Source organism: Rhipicephalus sanguineus, chromosome 1 (genome assembly GCF_013339695.2).
Source record: "Rhipicephalus sanguineus isolate Rsan-2018 chromosome 1, BIME_Rsan_1.4, whole genome shotgun sequence".
In the NCBI taxonomy this organism is placed as follows: Eukaryota; Metazoa; Arthropoda; class Arachnida; order Ixodida; family Ixodidae; genus Rhipicephalus; species Rhipicephalus sanguineus.
The window spans coordinates 182,472,748-182,491,992 of record NC_051176.1 but is presented as its reverse complement, the minus strand read 5'-3'; the positions used below and the strand labels follow the sequence as shown (position 1 = coordinate 182,491,992).

Sequence of the window (19,245 nt, the reverse complement as noted above, 5' to 3'; positions counted from 1 at the left end):
TATGTAATAAAGCGCATTTTCTCTCCTTTCTCCTCACCCACACAGGTTTCGGAACTTGCCGAGGATTTCCGGAACCAGAGACTGGACGGCACCAGAAAGCGAAACGACGACGAGGTAAGACTGTCAGCCGTCGTTTTACCGGCGAGTTAACCAATTAGTCTAAGCACCTCGTCCCAAGCTCTGTCGAGAGAGCATACATCATCCCTTTCCTTTTTCCCTCAACATCGCGCTCTCGACGCCTCCCTCGCGGCCTGAGCACAGAGGAGAATCATTAAACCAGTTCCTTTAAGAACCCAATTTTCGATAATTTTAGGTTAAGACTTAAGACGTTCTTTACTGGAAGAAAAAGTTACGGACACGTCCTCTTAAATTTTGCGTAGAAGCCGCAGAACAGCTACGTCAGTGTGACATCGCGGACGATCAAATTACTTTCTTGTACTGTGCAGTAAAAGATATCGAAACTCGACAAGTTCAGCTTTTGTTTCATTCACTGCAGTCGATCTATCTTGACCTATAAGAAATTAACTAGGCCCCAGTCGACGCCGTCAAAATTCATGACGTAACGGCTGGCTCGTGTGGGAGGGCTGAAAGGATCCCCGAAATAGTTTTTAAAGTTATGTAAGCGGTTAGGCAATAAACTAGCGTGAATAATTCGCACCTTAATTAAGGCGAATCACGTAGTTTCGAGGGAGTTGCGGGCGATTAAAAGTAACCCTTTTCTCAAGCCGTGCCTTTCCACCTGAATTTCATCGCCTATAGCGGTCGCGGCACATAGACGGGGCTGAGCTCTGCCTTCCGTGATCGCCCGCCGGCGCGCAGAAGGTCGCGGAGCACACGGGCGCCGTGTTCGTCTGGCTGATCTACGCGCTGCAACCAAACGGGACGGCGGGGCTGCTATCGATGCACCCTGAGCCGCTAAAGTTTTTCCGTCTTGTACAAACGCTAAGGCGATCAGATCGGTCACACGAGGGATGTCGCAAAACATGCCACGTCCCAAGCGCACGGAAGCGCTAAAATCGGCAGAAGAATCTTGGAATTGGATAGTTAGCTCAAAGAATTTCTGCAGCGCGAACAAGGTAGAGAAGATCGAGACACCTGAAAATAGGACGAGCGCTGGGGCTAAACCTTTGTGAAGTAAACCTTGCGTGGAAAGTCAGCACTGGTCCTGCTTTGATGTCTCCCTTCTCATCCTTTTTTTTTTTTTTTCGCGCTGCGAAATTTCTTGGCTAAAATCGGCCCATTAATCATCCGAAGGACTTACCCTACCGGCACAATGGGCTTGTATTGATTTATTTTACCCTTAGGGACTCTTTACAAGGCATTACATATTGGAAAGGGGAGAACTAACACAAAGGACATATCGTGAAACGAATGCACACTTGACAGAACGGTAAACGTATTTGAGACAAATAAATACGAAGCGAGTACAACAACAAAGAAATTCTATCATTGATATTTGGTGTAGCGATAGCATTTATAGAAAATTTAAAAGGTCAACGCCAATATATAAGTAAAAGGAGCAAATGAGCGTACAATAAAGAACAAAATTACAATCAATTTGGTTACCCCTAACCACATTTACGTTTCAGAAAGGGGAAAGAACAAAACGTACAAGGAATCATTCAAATACTGCTTTTCACACTTGGCACTGGTACTTGCCTACTTTGCAAGCGAAAGAAAAACGAATATGGCTTAGTTTTTTTAGTGTTTAAGTGAGATTAATCAAAATAACATCGAAAGCGATCCATGCTTCGCCGTACTCACAACTCTAGAATCTGTTCTTTGTGTTGGCAACACTGTCCAAATAAAGAAAGATGGCTATGATATCCAGGGTCACTAATGTTTAGCGCTGTGCTGAAGTTTCTGGATTGTGGCATTGAATCGCAGTCACGGTTTCGTCAAAGGCGAAGAGGTTGCTTGTGGGTTACGGTGCTCGGCGGCTGACTCGAAGGTCGGTGACTCGAAGATGATTGGATCCCAGCCACGGCGGTCGATTTTCGATGGAGACGAAATGCTAGACCGAGGCCCGCGTACTTAGATTTAAGTGCTCGCTAAAGCACCCCAGGTGGTCGAAACTTCCGGAGCCCTCCACTACGGCGTGCCTCATAATCATATCGTGGTTTTGGCAAGTAAAACCTCACAAATTATTATTACCTTATATTAATCGGCCTGAAGTATTTCGGTGACGAAACAGCGGAAATAGTTGCGCTGTGCGAGCAAACGTCCAACCTGATTTTATTATTATTATCACCGATAAGAGCCCATCAAGTGAGCAGTCGGTTGAAGCGTTCGTGCGTAGAAGGCCTCTCCGAAAGGTGCAAGCACGTGTGCGCGGCGGGAGATTCTGTGCTGTGACACCACTCCTGTTAAAGCGGCCCTGTAACACCTTTTTCAGCATGGTCATCGCTGCAAGTTTCACATCATCACATACACGAAGCACCGCAGCGTCAAACATGCAGATTGTGTAGCCAATTGTAACCAAGCTGCGTTGGCGTGCGCATGTTCGTTCGCTAACGCACAGTGTAGCTTGAAGCGCGAGTCCGAAACTTCCCCAACTTCACCAGATTCAGAATTTCCAATGCAGACGATTCCGCCTCACCTTATTTATTTGTTTGTTTGTTTATTCTACAAGAACGTGGACCAAGTGCAAGGAACACTAACAGCTACAATGACTATATAGGGGTGATATTCTCGGACGATCACTTCCCGAGATACTCTCACTTCCACACGATTTCACGCGACTAACGCTGGACGCGTCTATGGGCGATGGTGTGCCTGGCGATTTGCCAACTTCGCATGGACGAAGGATGCAACTGTGCGTGTTTGGCACTGTGCCAGGAACCCTATCGCTCGTTGACGACAACGCCTTCATAGTCACGTCGCCTTGTGAAAGTGAAAGCATGTCTTAAAATGGTCGCCAGAGAATACAGCCCTATGTTACAACTTAGCAATAAATATGAGCTTCACCCACAAAAGCACGGTGTGATAGTCCATGACCTCTGCTAGACAGTTGCACCAGCTGGTTTTCGTTAGAAGCGCACATACTTTCCGTTGAAGTAAACACGAGGCATATGAGAAAATAAAAATTTGTCTGGGCTGACCAAAATATTATCATTGAGCACTGATGTCAGAATATCTGATAAAATAAGTCGCGACGTTGACGTTTTCTGTCTTAAACCAGCGACACAAACTTGTGTCTGTATAAAAAGATTCGACAACCTTCAAGACGCAGAAGTGCCTGACGTCACGAAAGTGAGCGAGTGTTATTCGTTTGAGCATCTATGCAAGTTCTTTTTAACACGAAAGTGTTTTATGCCGGGGTCCACCACGGCTTCACTGACGTATTTCCGTCACGGATATGACGTTGTAAAATATACACTAACAGATGGCAAAGAAAAAAAAACTAGAAGAGAAAGTTCCGTCACCTACGACCCCTCGCCCCGCAGCGCGCGGCGCGAACTGACTCGGCCACAAACGGCACGCTCTTCAGCATACTAACGGCGAGCTATTTATATACACCATTTACCATTGGCTGTACTCAGAGATCGGTGGCACTTCCGCGTGTCTTAGTTATCACTAGCGAGGTGGCGCGAAGAGCTCGAAGGGTGCGCTTTAAAGGTCGTCGCCCCGCGCGTTGCGATGCGCGCGTGCCTCCACAGGGCGTGGTCGCTCGTCCGCGCCCGCTTATCTCGCGATGGGGGCTTTAAGTGTCGAGCTGTGACAGTTGTTAGTTCACGCTCATCCTGTGTATGTTCTTTTCGTGCGTCCTTTCTGCTCGAGCAGCGCGTTGCGAGTTTCGAGCTGCTTGCCGTTCTTCGCTTGACATTACAATTTGTTGATATAGCATTCATTCCTTCGCCCTTGTGCCGAAACAATGCGCAACAAACACTCAACTACGTCTGTGAAGACACGTTTCACTTTCTTGTTATACCGATTCCTATGACAGAGGGATCAGCTATGTTTTTATGTGGTATGGCGATGGCTGAGGGCGGAGCTAATATTTATCCTTCGGTCGTAATCAATACAGCATAGATTGCTCCCCCAGTACCGCAAACAGCACCCTCCACATAGCGAAACTGATATCAGCGGCCATGCTTTTGCGTATTAGCGGACAAGAATTTTCATGTCAGAAACAGCCAGAAATACGTCTCAGCTGTCACGTTAATCATACAGCCGACACTTCAGTAGCCAGAAAAGTTTTGAACCTTTAATTGTTCGTCCTTTCTACGAATAATAATGACCATTTATCTCACGTTTTTTTTTTTTTTATTTTAACGCTGAGCACCCGGCACTTCCTGTGAGCGTTTTCCAGCATAATAAAAACAAATATTTCCCACTTGCTGCTGTTCTGTTCTCGCTCAATTTTCCAGCAACATGGCATATCATGGTCTGGATTTTATTTGCAGCCTCTTGCTGAATGTGGTGTGCCGAACATGCCGACTATGACGTCATATTATCGCTTCAGTCGTTTGGTGTTCTGCACAGCCATAATATTCGATATTACTTTCTAGTACTCGTCGAGGTGTGCGTGACATCGCGATGATGAGATATTGAGCTGTGTGTAGTGTTGGGAAAGAGTTGCTGGCGAACGACATTGCCATTTTCAGGCATGATGAAGTATTATTGGTGAATCCAACGAACACAGCAACAGCTTTCAGCTGTTCAGTATGATACACTTGTCACATATAACCAATTTAACCAAAGCAAAATTCCTTAATTCATTAATCTGCTAAGGAAAACTACAAGTTCAACCTACATGATCTAATACCTCTTTCTTTTTTTTTTTTTCACCAGACTAGAGAGCTGCAAATGGATCAAAAAGCTATTCAATGAACGCTCGTGTCATGTTTGCCCCGACATGCGATTGTCTATGTAACCATGCAAAACTTCTGAACAGTAAAGAACTACACAGCTACAAACGGCTACAACTCCTCACGTCATGTTTGTGTGTAACTATTACAGGAAAAGCGCCAGGATGGAGATGCTTTGGAATATTTCGAGGGCTCAGGGATGGAACCTGCAGAAGAGCCTGTCCCACATCGTGCTGGTTAGTAATACGCTCAATTTCCTGGACTTTGAAACCAAACACACCTTATTTTGTTATAATGCATTCCATAAACACACATGGCAATTTAGTTAATTCAATGAGCAAAAGCACAACCTACTGATTATTTTATAAAGACGTATGAATTGACTGCCCTTATGCAGGGTGTTTTTTTTAGACAATTAATACAGATTTTTAATAAAAATTCTATGAGAGTAAGGCTCCCGTCGTTGTCGCACATGAACTGTATGTCGAGGCGAAACTACTTTACCGCAACTAAAATTAGATTTATGCGACTAATTAACAAAATCTCGTTAATTAACTTTTTAATTATTCACTTGAGGGTACTCGTTTATATTAGAAAGTTGTAGTGTCTGCGAATTTATGGCATACCCATCTATTAAAGATCCCAAAAGTTGCACGTTATTCCCGTTATTGATCATCGAATTTTAAGGGCGATATCGAAATTTACGGCGCGCGGTAAAGGCGGCCTCTCCGTTACGTAAGACCGGAACTACGCGTGACAGGGAGGTGACGGAACTTGAATCAAGGCGCGAAAAAGCAGAATCATGCGAGGAAAATCGGCAAGCATTATGAAATGCACAAGTTGACACCCTATCCTTTGGGTGACATGTGTGGTGCTTATCTCTTTCTTTCTTAAACCAGAAACAGGCGCGAAAAACTATTTCACCTGTCTGCAAGAAGAACCACTGCAGTGGCATGCCCCTCAGTTTGATGCTTCACACAAACTAAGGAAAAGGTTGATATCATGGTTTTCTTGCGCACAGATTGAAAGAAACAGATAATCACCAAACACCACACGCAAAGGTAAGGCGATCAGCTAGCGCACGTGAGATGACTTGCCGCTTTTCACGATAAGACACGCCCGACGCGCCTTCATTCAAATTCGTCAGTGCCTCGTCACGGATAGTTCCAGCGTTCCGGTCTGGCGTAACAGAGTGGTCTCGTGCGCTCCGGGAGCGATCAGTTTCGATATCACCCTTGAAATTCTATGATGAATATCTCGCATTACGTGCAACTTTTGTGATTTCTAAAAAAAGCGTATTCCATAAATTGTCATGCACTACAATTTTCTAATATAAACAACTGCCCTCAAGTCAATAATTAAAACAATTAATTAACGAGTCTTCGTTATTTAGTCGCAAAAGTGTCATTTCATCTGGCGCAAAGTATTTCCGCCTCGATGTAGAGCTCGTGCGCGAAAACGACAGAAGCTTTACTGTCATAGGCTTTTTATAAAAAAATCTGTATTGTACATAAAAAAAAAAAACGCCCTGCATACAACGATTCATAATGACGTATGTCTTTTAAGGCAACTGCAGTAAAATTAATTGCATTATAGCTCTTGGCGAAATAAAAAGAAATGTTTTTATGCCCAGAAAAAGTAAAAAACATGCAGATGAGGATGTGAGTGCTTTTTAATAATATTGGCACTGGCTTTTCTTGCTCTCTTTCATTTCTTAAATTCTTTTTTGGCCCATTGCTTGACAGGCAAAATGGGGAAGACGATACAGAGCTGTTAACCAGTGATAGTTCATGCTCACTGTCCATTTGGTGCCATACTGAAAAAATTAAGTTCAAGTAAACATATGAAAAGGTTCATAGTTTGTTAAAGGGGTACTGACACAAAAATTTTGTCCTCGCGTTTTTTTGCTGCAATGTGTTGCTGGGTGCCTGTTAGTCATAACACGGCACATCGTTTGCTGCAGCGCGCGACAGATAATTAATTACAGGCTCCTCATTACCGGCCAGTGTCACTTTCGGTTTCAAAAACGACAAGCCTCCGGGTGCAACTATCATCACCTAGAGGGCGCAGCGCTCGATCACGTACACAGAACTGTGACGCGCTTCTGCACGGTTCGCGAACAACCGCCGAGAAGTAGGCTGCTATATTTTATAGAGTCAACGCCTCCTCTAGAAAGATGCGTGCGGAGTCGCTGGCTATCCCATTGTAGCCGTACTGCCTTGAGTTGTGGTCGCTTGTCGAGGGATGGCGCCACGTTCTCCCCTATTCTTTTCAGTACAATGGGGCTAGCGTGGTGTGACGTCGAGGGGGGTAATGTGCGCATGCGCAAATGTGTGTTGCAAGCGGCCACCGCAGGGATCGCCAGCTACTGCCCTCATTATAAGAAACAGAGACGGGGGAAAGGGTAGGGCAGGAGGATTTTGGCTCACGCGGCGGGCATCTTTCTAGAGGAGGCGTTGACAGAGCTATAACAGAACTATCATAACAGAGCAAACGCGGCAAAAAAAACATGGCGGCTATGACGTCATCATAACTTATTGCAGCGTGGTCACGTGAGGGAATTGAGGGGTCCCCAAGTGTCCCCTTTGAAGGTGTCAGTAGCGCGAGGATGTCGATCGCTCACGCAAACTTCAAGATCCATCTAAAATAACTTCCAAGCTATATTCGCTGTTGGTATTTCGCAGATGATATACGCATGTTCACCGGAATCGATCCCGCAGGCTATCTCGGCCGCGAAATATTGTGTCAGTACCCCTTTAAAGGCCAACTCCGGCGATTTTTCGGCCATGTCAAAGTAATGGTGCTTTTATATTCCTGAGACGCTCCTGTCACGGGTCCGATAGCAGAAACACTCGGCAAATTGGAGAATAATTTTAAATAAGCAAAAAAGCGCAACACCGAAACCCAACCATCTTCGCGTGACGTACAAGTGGTTACAAAACCGGAAATCATGCAAGGCATGCCGGTCCCGCCAGCGCGTAGTATGAAAGCTGCGAAAAGCAGACGCTCATTTGAAAAGTGACTCCGTCGGAAATCTTGTGTGTGACTGACCGTGTCACGTGCACAAGCTGAGCTGTCGGAAAATGACAGCTGCGATTCCGACGCATTTGGAGGCCAACTGTAATGGCCATTCCTCTTCGATGAAGTGGAATTCACCTGTTTAGCTCTTTGCTTGCCTGGTTACACGTTCCACCGCCAGATGGCACCACCTGTCCAGGGAGCCCAAGTTTGTGGGGCCAACACCTCCTAGACAGCTGTCTAGGAGGTGTTGGTGGGGCCGTGATCGGGTAAAATACTATCGCTGAGAAGTTCGCGGACTAACTAAAGCTTCTTAATATTGCTATGGGAAGAGTGTATAAGTTTGGCAATAGCGGCGTTCGACATCGCGTTGGTACGGCCGAAGGAATGTAATATAAGCCAAGTATGAGCCACCTTTCGCACCATTAGGTTACGTTGTTTCGCACGATGCGAGCTCACCGTATACCGATATAGGCCCGGTCACGGTGCACCCTGTATATGCTACGGGAAGTGTTTCCGTGGTGTTCACGCATGTGCATTCTTTAGCCGGTACGGTATTACCGTACTTTCCGTGCGGTAAACCGGCATTGCTAGCTAAAACACTAATATAGAGACGCAGGGTAATCGTTAGGTCCAAGTGTTTCGTGACTGCCAACGGGGAATCGTGTGCAGCCCACAACGCGACACCACTTGCCACCCATCGCACGCATTACCACAAGGAACTGAAATTCACACGCCCAGCCAACGAAGCGCTCGCCAAACACTCGCGATTGTTGCCTTGCGGATAGCAGACGCTCTAGGGGCCCCTCGGTTCCGTCACTTCCGCTTAACAAAAATGATGTCACGCACCCAATGTTGCCAATAATTTTGGGAAGCGAGGTGGGGAGAGTCGGGGCAATCAATAAAATTCATTTGCAATGAATCTGCGTATGTCTCCAGCTTGTAATTTGGCATATATAACGGGAACGTGAAAAGGAACGTATCCGGCGAATTTTATTGAGATCCGTGGACCTCGAAAAATCGCCGGAGTTGGCCTTTAAGGATAAGTTTCTTTATGATTACAAGACCACAGCTTACAGGCTTCATAGATTGGCTTATTGCAAGCTTGTTGACTGCTGTTGTGCATCTATTATACTTATCTTGTCAAACCAAGCAGAAAATAAATATGCTGCAATTATATACATGTATAACAAGACAGGTGCTCATGTGGCAACACCTGACAAGGTAATATTACTGTGAGACGTACTAGACACAAAACGAAATTCCCTTTCATTTCATTCATTCTCCTCCAACTTTTACTCAACAGATGCAGACATGGAAACACCAAGGCACGAAATTCGCCATCATCGAGACCTCCGGCAGTTAGTTTACCAGCTGCAGAAGAGTGTCCAAGCACTTTCTCATGACCAATCCAAACTGGCCAAGGACATCAGCCGAATGCGTCGGAATAGCACTGAACTCTCAATGGCAATAGCTTCACTGCAAGGAGCTTCCAACACAGCCTACTCAACACAGCTTGACAGCCAGTTGCGTCGGCTGGAAGATCAAATCCTGGCACAAAGTGAGAAGGTTCGAAATGTCTCAGGCTGCTTCCAGAGTGTTGACAAGGTCCACGCCTCAACGGTAGAGCTCTTCAGAGATTTGCGGACACTTGAGAAGAAAGTGGACCGAGGTCTGACTGATCTGCGCAAAGAAGTCTCCAAATGTGACTTTGATGTAGCCACAGCATTATCACTAGCCAAAGCTGTCCGACAAGATGAGCTTGCCAGACGAGAGTCCCTTGCCAGCCTCAAGAACGACTTACTGCAGGCAAGAGTTGAGCTTGACAAAACTCGCTACAAGATACTTAGCGTGGAGGGAGCAGTCCTCAACACAACAGTGTCAAGCCGTAAAGCAGGCAGTGGCTGGGTATCGCAAGAGATTAAGATAGCAAACCTTGAAGTTGCAAGCACACGTCTTTCCAAGCTAGTTGATCGCAACAGCCGCAAATTGGCACACCTCGCAAGATCACTGGACCAGGCAGTGAACCGTGAGGTTCTCGACGAGTGGAAGAGAAAGCAGGAAGACTTAGCCAGCATTCTACGCAATGTGACTGCAGAAGTACCCAAAATAAGGAAAAACATTACTCGTCTTGAGGGAGAAGTGGAAAAGTTTGAGGACAATTTACCGCAAGGCAAGTATCTGTCACTCACTCTCTGCAGTGTACACACATAAGTAATGTCACTTCCGCTATGACATTCATTATGACTATCACTAAGTTAATGTAATGATTATTTTTTCTTGTTTTGAAATTATTGCACATGCATTATTATAGTTCTTCATAATATTTTAGTAATATTATGACAAATTGTAAGTGCAAATCACTTTATTTAGCAGAGATTCTTGTCTGTCAGCAGTCTCATATTATACTTTGCATAACCAGTTTATATGAAACCAGTGAACTAAGCTGTGCACTCCTGACCAAGTTACCCTTTACCTTTGCAGACTGCTCTTCCAACGTTAGTCATCCTACAAATGGTCAACACAGTGGAGTGCGACTGATTCATCCTCATGGTGCTGAGAAGGCCCGCCTCGTCTTTTGTGATATGCAGACAGATGGTGGTGGCTGGACCGTAGTGCAGCGCCGATGTGATGGCTCTCAGGATTTTTATCGCAACTGGGATGATTACAAGCAAGGTTTTGGTGAAGTGTCTGGTGAGCACTGGCTAGGAAATGACGCACTGCATGAGATCACCTCCTCTGGAAACTACTCACTTCGTATCGACCTCTGGGATGTGTCTGGAAATTACAAGTTTGTTGAATATGACCACGTCGTTGTTGGTTCAGAGGCTCAGAGGTATCGACTGGAAGTTTTGGGCTACCGAGGTAATGCAAGCAATGCTCTCGAGTACCATTCGGGTATGGCATTCAGCACCGCTGACAGAGATAATGACTTTAGTAGCACTCACTGTGCTGTGTACTACTCCTCAGGCTGGTGGTACAACCACTGCCAGTATGTTAACATTAATGGCAAGTACAAAGTTGGCTTAACTTGGTATGACATGGATGCACTTGAGTGGGTGCAGCTGTCCAGGGTAGAGATGAAATTGAGACCTGCTACAAGGAGGAAGAAGCGCAGGTGGACAAAGGCCACGGCTGTCTGAGCAACAGCGGAAGCTCGGGCATCTTTTTCTTTTTCTTTTTTTTTTGGACTTCGCCAGAGATGGCCCGTCGATTAATTTATAAAAATGTGTGCGTGTTGTACATATGCTGCGATAATAGGTGTACGACAGTGTGCAGAAAAACTTTGTGCTGTGTATAGTGAAAAATGAGCCAGCAACCTGCCTCGTGCCATAATGGACAAGTTGTTCAAGCCAGCAACACGAGCTGCAGTATCACAGAGCCTGTCTGCCTAACAACATGACAACACTCAAGGGACCAATGCAACAGTGACGTGAAGGCATATTGTTTGACAACATAGACATCCTGTAAAGCCAGGGGAAATCACATTCCTGGCACTTGAATATTGCCTTCTGGATCCCCAGGCCCATCTGAACGGACTCCAACCACTATTTGATGAAGGCATATGTTATCAAGGCACGGCCACAACGTGAATCAGCACATCCACAGGCAGTTCCCCGAGAATGCATGGACAAGTTGTGAGGGTGGTTATTAAACTCTCTGAAGGCCAGCCCATGAGATATTTTGTGTAACCAGTGCTGTGTTTGTGTATACCCTCTCTTCATTATTGCAACGTGAGCTTGATCGTGGAACTTCAGCCTCTTTAAAAGCAGCATAAGCATTTTGTGCTTCTGGTCAATGTGAGCTGCTGTGGACAAACATTAACTGTACTTAATGTGTCAGTCACAGCATGTGCTGTAGTCTGATATCAAACCCACCTCCCACTGTTTGATAGTACCCATGATTTTCAGAGAAGGTGTATATGCGATACTTCTTTGGAAAAGAGGCACTCCTGCCAGTGTGCTATTTGGTTGCATTTCTTGTAGCGAAAGATGTTCATTTGGGCATTTAAGGGCATTTGATGGTACTGTATGAAAATCAGCAATGTCATTATTATAGTAATTTGTTCACCATACATACAGGAGAAGCAAAAACATATTATTATCCCAAGCACGAAACCTAAAATAGCAAGATATAGATGCCCTAAAAAAAGTTTTATTTATTATATAGAAGTTTTAGGGCTTATTTCTGAGATAAGGCAAATGCCCTGACAATTTTATGTACAATAACAGTCTTCATAATACAGTAAGTGAACACCCATTGAACAAGCATATGGTAGCCCACTCAAATGCCCTTTCCTGCATTCTTCCAGGAGAGGAATGTGCTGTGAACTTTATTGTAGCAAATGAACAGCTTTCACCAGCATAAAAGTAGAAGTGTGGTAATCCAGCAGTATAGATGTAGAAGTGACTTCCTGCCTCCTTGTGTAAATGTTGTAGTTGAGTTGTTGAGTTTGTCATTACAAATAACTACCTGAGGTATGAACCAATAGTATTTATATTTAGTTAAGCCAGCCACTTGTACTTCACTGTGCACTAACACAAATCAAAGTACTACTAGCTTTCTAGTGCTTTGTGCATGGGACAGCAAGATTGTTATTTTTATTTTCATTAAGCATTGTTTGTTAAGGACATCTTCAAGGGCATTGATGGCTGCAGCTACTTACAAAGAATGCTAGGTGGCCTTTAAGCAGCTGCTAAGGAGTGTCAGTCAATCGCTTGATTTCTTATTTTCTTCATACATCAGCAGTAGCCATTTGCATAGTCCATTGCATTTGTCAATTCTCATACTGCACTTTTCAACACCCCATAATATTGAAATCACTGAATTGTAAAGTAATGAGCTTTCTAGGTCCATAACAAAACCAAAATATAAGTGACTATGTGATTTGTATTTTATATCTGCATAAAAATAACAACTAGGCCAGAGCTCTGCCTGATGGGAAACATTAATGGATCAACACTAGTAGAAATTATATGGTTTTTCCAGCGTGGCTTTGAGCTGCAATAATGAATTATAAGATCTTTAGGAAGCTACATAATTACTGAAGATGAAAAGCTGCAACATACATGTCATGGATTAAGCACATATAAGAGACCTGATATCAATAAGTATCAAATATTATATGTGAAATGGTCATTTATGTGTCTGAATGCCTATTTGACATGAAAAATAACTCACACCTCATAGAGTGCGATTTTTTAACTTATGGAGTGCAAGCTGAAAAATCGCAGGGTCTACTATAATGGGCAAAGCAGACTAATATGATTTACTTGTCCTGTGTTAATAATAATGTTAATCTTTACTAACCTAAATATAAAAAACTGGTACAGTTTACTTGCAATAATTCAAAATGCAGCAATTAAAAATTACAGTCAATTAAGACTCATCACAAGGTTTCTTTTGGTCAGTTATGTTTTCACTGAACTTTGTTTGGTAGTGATTAGATATCAAACAAAGCTTTCAGTTCATTCAAAACATTTGTGTTCATAGGCAAACAAGTAACAATGTAATCCAACCATTGTGGCTGAAAGTGAATGACAGAAAACAGTGCTAGAGTACTGAAAACTAACTTAAGTACATTCATAACTCCTAACAATTTGTACTGAAATCTTATCAGCTGGCAGCGCAGTCAAACATTTACAAGTGGCATAGCATATGTGCCCAGTATATTAGATATAAAACTAGCTTTATGCTCATCTGTAGCTGATATCAATGGGGGCTCCAAAGAAGAATGCACTCCACGTAGATACCTCTTAATACAGCAACTCATCATTTTCTCTTGAATTATGCATAACTCACTTTTGGATAAATCACACACAGGTGTGTATTCCTAAGGTGTTTCGATTAATGCAAGTCAATCGCAGTTGTGCTGCTGCACAACAAAACTACAATGCATCACTGTGCAGAGTGACAAAGCCACATACCAGCTGATGACATTAACTGTTACACTTTTCAGCCACTGCCATCAATGTTCGCAGGTGCAAATGCAGCCCTCAATTATTGTCACGCTGTAGGCCACATCAAAAGTCACCTAACATGCAAGTCATTGTATGACACAACATATGTTCCTCATATACCCCTGACAAACAGCCAGCTAGTCAATAAAGCAAGTTGTGTGATGTGCCAACATGGCAAAAACCTCCTTTATATAATGTTTACATGTTCTGCATATGCTCTGTCTACTGAAACACGTAGCAATGACGAGACGAAATTGATGACAGAATAAAATGTAGCAGAAAAGACGCACAATTGAGAAAGGAGATGCGCACACATTTAGTGATGCTCCACTGACAATGTGTGCGACACTCCCCAAAGAAATTATCTCACATTACTCATACACTCACCGTATCAAATAAAAGTGCAATTAAAATGACTAATTTGGAACAGAGTGTATAATATTCAAAAGGAGAGACTGAGGGGCTAGTTGGTAGTACATAATTCAGGCAGTAGCACAAAAAATCACATGGACAGCGAAAGCAAGATGGGACACAGCGCTGTGTCCCATCTTGCTTTCACTGTCTATGCGATTCTTTGCGCTACTGCCTGAAGTATAACATTCACCCTAAACAAGTTCATGGTGATTGTAAGAGAGAACTTTCATGAACTGGCTTGATATAGCATCAGCTTTAGCAATGCACAGTTGGCATCAGTGCATTGACTTTAGCTACAGTTGGTCTGATGGTCATTTTTGTTATTTCAGATCTCATACAGATGGGTGTTTTTTCCTCCATACGATGCAGAGGAATTTGTTATGCATTGCTTATTTATTTAGGCCTTTGTTATTATTCTCTACATTTGTTGCAATTGCATTTCCCAAGGAGAGGTTTCGCTGTAGATTGTGTGCGATAGATATATGCATATATGTATGCTTGACACAAACTGTCAGGCTTGGAGATGGAGGATGTCTTTGCTGGGTGCAAGATGTTTAGTTAATATAAGTGAGCCTAGTGTTAGAAGATTATAAAAAAAAAAGCCTTGAAGGTATTTTTTTCTTACAAGGCTTTTGTACAGGTTCAGTCCTGTTTGCACAACTGTCTTAGACAGCTGGTGTAGAGAAAAGTGTAGGTGTGATGCTTCAATTGTGTTTTTGTCTTGTACATAGATATAATAAAAAAAAAGAGTTTAAACAGCAGTATACTGTGTTACTATGCACGTCTTTGCTTTGAGTGTATAACTGCCACGCTCAATCTCACCAAACATGGTACGTGGCACATTCTGAAACCATAGAAGTTAGCTGAAAAGTGCAAACTATTCTGTGTAAAAAAATGAAAGAAGGGGAATTTTAAGAGCTCATTTTTCTTTGCTAGGCACAACATTAATTATAACTAACAGACAAGAAAGCCAAGGAAAGTATAAGGAATGTTATTTGTAGTAATTATGATGTAAATGTGAAGAAAGTAAAGTGGACGAAAAGGTGACTTGCCGGCGGCAGGGGCCGCACCTGTGACCTTCAAATAACACGTCCGATGCTCTACCAGTGAGCTACAGCGGCAGTCATCCTCCCGTCCACTTTATGGGGTATATATGTACATTCAAGCCTAGGAGTGTTAGTCGGCGCCGCTAGTAGCCATGACGGCGAGTGTGGAACACTCTTTTTCTGCAGAAAAACGTGGTCAAAATTAATCCAGATTAATTTTGACCACCTGGGATTTTTTAATGTGCACCTAAGTCCAGAAAAAACAAAGTAGGACACACCAGTTCTCTGTGTACAAAAAACTACTGCATCCGACATTAAATTACAAATAAATTCAGATCATAACTAAAAACAGATGCTCGGGCGAGTCGAATTATACTTAGGAAAGATAAAACAGTGCAAAAAATACAGGAAACAGAGAAAGACGCACAGATACAGCACTGATTCACAACTATTTAATGCTTCGAACGCAAGGCCCTTTATGGCACACATCAGAGCCACAGAAAGGTGATCACAAGAAATCTTGCGATGACAATGACACGTGTCAAGAAGCAACAAGAAGTAAAGAGGTAAACAAGAAAAGGTAGCAGTACAGACTAAAACAAAAAAATGAAGCATGCTCATGGTATGTAAAGCGAAGGTCACAAAAAATGCATGTATAAATCTAAATTCTAAAGACAACTGAGAAACAAAACAAAGCCAAACCAGGTAACGTACTACCTCCTAATTTGAGAGGATAGGTGAGGGCCTGCTGACACAAGTATCATCAAGCCTCTGAATTTTGACTGCTTCTAGAATTTCGCTAACAACTTGATCGCCATGCCTGCTTATGCATTTTTTTGTGTGACTTCCGCTCCCCATACCATAAGCGTGCTTCACTTTTTAGGTTTTAGTCTGCACTGCTACCTTTCCTTGTTCACCTCTTTCAGCAACTTCTTGACACCTGTCATTGTTTTTGCAAGATTTCTTGTAATCACCTTTCTGTTGCTCCGATGTGTGCCATAAAAGACCTTGCGTTCGAAGCAATAAAATAGTTGCAAGTCAGCGCTGTATATGTGCGTCTTTATGTGTGTCCTGTCTTTTCTGCACTGTTTTATATTTCCAAAGTCAGGTCATTAATATTTTATCACATTCACAAATAAAGCAAGTGCTGTTGCATCCCTGCTTCAGAAATCTTGGCACAAGTGGTTAACCACACATGCAAATTAATGCATGCATTTTTAACAGTTGTCTGTGGCAGATCACGCAATCTCACCTCTGCAGCAGCATAGGTTGGGTGCATAAATCATGGAACACACAGCGTAAGCAAGTTAGGCCCAAGATTTTAATAAAGTAAACATGTTTTCACTATTGAGAGGCCTGGATTTACTGTGATAACATGTACCGTAACAGAACTATGCAGATAATTGACGAGTGAAACTTCTTAAACGAGCCAATTTCAGACTGTGATTTTTTACAGAAGTAACGAAGGACACACCAAGTAACCAAACCACAGGCAACTTTAAAAAATGTTGTGCAGCTAATATAGAGCAGCCTGAATATGTTTTAGAGTGAGTGACATGCCATTTCTGCTGCACTGCTAAATGAGATTTCTTACTGAGGCATTCGTTGGAGTGAACTGTCCTTCTAGAACCAAGAAGAAAATGACAAGTAGAAGCAAGCATTTTATGGAAGGCCTTGCATATAGTAGTATGTTGCATAATTTCAACTCAAAAGAGTACTGACACAAAATTTTGAAGGCGATATAACTTGTGGGATAGATATGTGTGGACACACACGCGTCATCTTCTTAATTTCAATTTCAATTTCAATCTATTTCCATAAGAACTAAAAAAAAAGGATGACCTTATTTTTAGGTCTGGCGGTCCCATGCCGCCAATTTCCCACAGGGTGGGTGCCCTCCCAAGCGAGCACCAGGCCGGAAGTGCGCTTGTACCTATTTTACCGGTAGGTACCCGGCGGCAGCAATTCTCTGCCTCCCACAGCAGCGGCGGATGCTCAACTATTTCACCAAGGCTGTAGTGGGTTAAGGTGCGACCAGGGGCCTTTACAGAACCTTATGGGGCCACCTTTCAAGATGAGTACCCATTAACAACCGAGCGCCAGGTAGGTGTACTCCTCTACCCCTTTGGAAAAACCGGTGGGTTCCGGTCGGCACTGGGAATCGAACCCGGTACCTCCCGCATCGGAAGCGGGCGCTCAGCCATGTAGCCACCGCTACAAAAAAAAAAAAATGCTCATCTACGTCTGTGAAGACACGTTTTACTTTCGTGTTATACCGATTCCTATGACAGAGGGATCAACCATGTTTTTTTTTACACCCCCCAAACAAGCTCGCCAATTCGTACAGTAGACCGCAGCGAACACATTTTCCGAATATTACAGAGCTGTGCGCAGCGCAGGCCTGTGCTGAAACCGCAGCACAGTCACAGCGAAAGCTGGAAGAGCGGCGTTTCTAGAGCCCGTTGTAAGCTCTCTTGGGACTACTAATACAAGTACACTAGCAAGGTACCCACTACGCCATAAATCACAATTTTTGTGAAGTTGGGAAGCACCTGCTAAGTCATTATTCGTCATTCTGCGGAGAAGCGAGGCACCAGCTACACGTCTGTAAGGCATTATGTACACTTTGTTGACGCGACGATTGATGACGATGAAGAATTATGGCTCAGCCCTTTGTAATGGGTTGGAAGGTTTAAACGGCCCACCAGTTATGCAATTTGCATTGGGTGACGCCCGGTCGTTATTTCTCTCTCCCGCTATGCTGTATAGCATACGTTGACGTGGGAGCGCGAGGGGGGGTGGGGGGAAGAACTTTACTGAGACCCCGAGGAAATGGATCATGCGCTTATGGGCTTCCTTGGCAACCAATACAAGTGCACTTGTGAGGAATCCACGACGCTATAAATCAATGTAATTTTTGAGAAGTAGGGAAGCAGGCACTATGCCATTTTTCGTCATTATACGGAGAGCCGTGGTACCTGCTAAACGCATGTAAGGCATTATGCGCTTTGTTGATGCTGTGCCTGATGACGATGAAGCATTATGGCAGAGCCCTTTCTAATGGGTTGGAAGCATTCAACAACCTACTCGTTGCGCAATTCGCATTGTGTGACGCCTGGTTACAGTATTCGCGTTGTGCGACGCTTGGTGCTTATTTTACTCTTCTACCACGATATATTGCATATGTTAATGTGGTTCTTTCCCGACATGAAGCCTGTATAGGACCTTTTTGCAAGGCAGTCCAAGCACCGGCATGGCTCAGAGGTTGAATGCTGGGCTCCCACGCAGAGGGCCCAGGTTCGAACCTAGTTCCATCCTGGAATTTTTTTCTTATTCCGTTTTTTTTTTACTTCGAGCGATAGTGGTTACGGACACCGGCGGCGGTGGCGGCGGACAACTACGGCGCCAAAAACGGTCGCTGAAATGATCTCATAACAGCTTTCGCTGTAAAAAGGGAGGATGACCTTATTTTTAGGTCTGGCGGTCACATGCCGCCAATTTCCCACAGGGTGGGTGCCCTCGCAAGCGACTATGAACTTTGTTCTGCCGAGCACCAGGCCAGAAGTGCGCTTGTACCTATTTTACTGGTAGGTACCCGGCGGCAGCAATTCTCTGCCTCCCACAGCAGCGGCGGATGCTCAACTATTTCACCAAGGCTGTGGTGGGTTAAGGTGCGCCCAGGGGCCTTTACAGAACCTTATGGGGCCATCTTTCGAGATGAGTACCCATTAACAACCGAGTGCCAGGTAGGTGTACTCCTCTACCCCTTTGGAAAAACCGGTGGGTTCCCGGTCGGCACTGGGAATCGAACCCAGTACCTCCCGCATTGAAGCGGACGCTCAACCATGAAGCCACCGCTGTGGTGGAAACTATCAATGAATAGTATAGCCCAGAACACATTTAAAATCAATTTCAAAGTGCGTGTCGCGCCACTGCACGTCAAATGCGCCTTTCGTTTTTGTGTAAATGACCAACCACCACCTGCATCACGAGTTT

The 19,245-nt window shown here is 44.0% G+C and overlaps 2 protein-coding genes across 3 annotated transcripts in view; one reads left to right on the top strand and one right to left on the bottom strand.

Annotated features, from left to right (window-relative positions):
• The window catches only part of LOC119403421 (protein scabrous), a 59,852-nt gene extending 44,573 nt beyond the window's left edge, over nucleotides 1-15,279 (top strand). The window contains exons 2-5 of the mRNA XM_037670361.2: nucleotides 46-114; nucleotides 4,963-5,047; nucleotides 9,136-10,002; nucleotides 10,314-15,279. Coding sequence (XP_037526289.1) covers nucleotides 46-114; nucleotides 4,963-5,047; nucleotides 9,136-10,002; nucleotides 10,314-10,972 — 1,680 coding nt within the window. The 3' untranslated portion in view covers nucleotides 10,973-15,279. The remainder of the gene's footprint in view (nucleotides 1-45; nucleotides 115-4,962; nucleotides 5,048-9,135; nucleotides 10,003-10,313) is intronic.
• LOC119403407 (uncharacterized) overlaps nucleotides 1-19,245 on the bottom strand; it is a 714,971-nt gene that overhangs the window by 467,923 nt on the left and 227,803 nt on the right. The gene's annotated exons all lie outside the window — the stretch shown is intronic.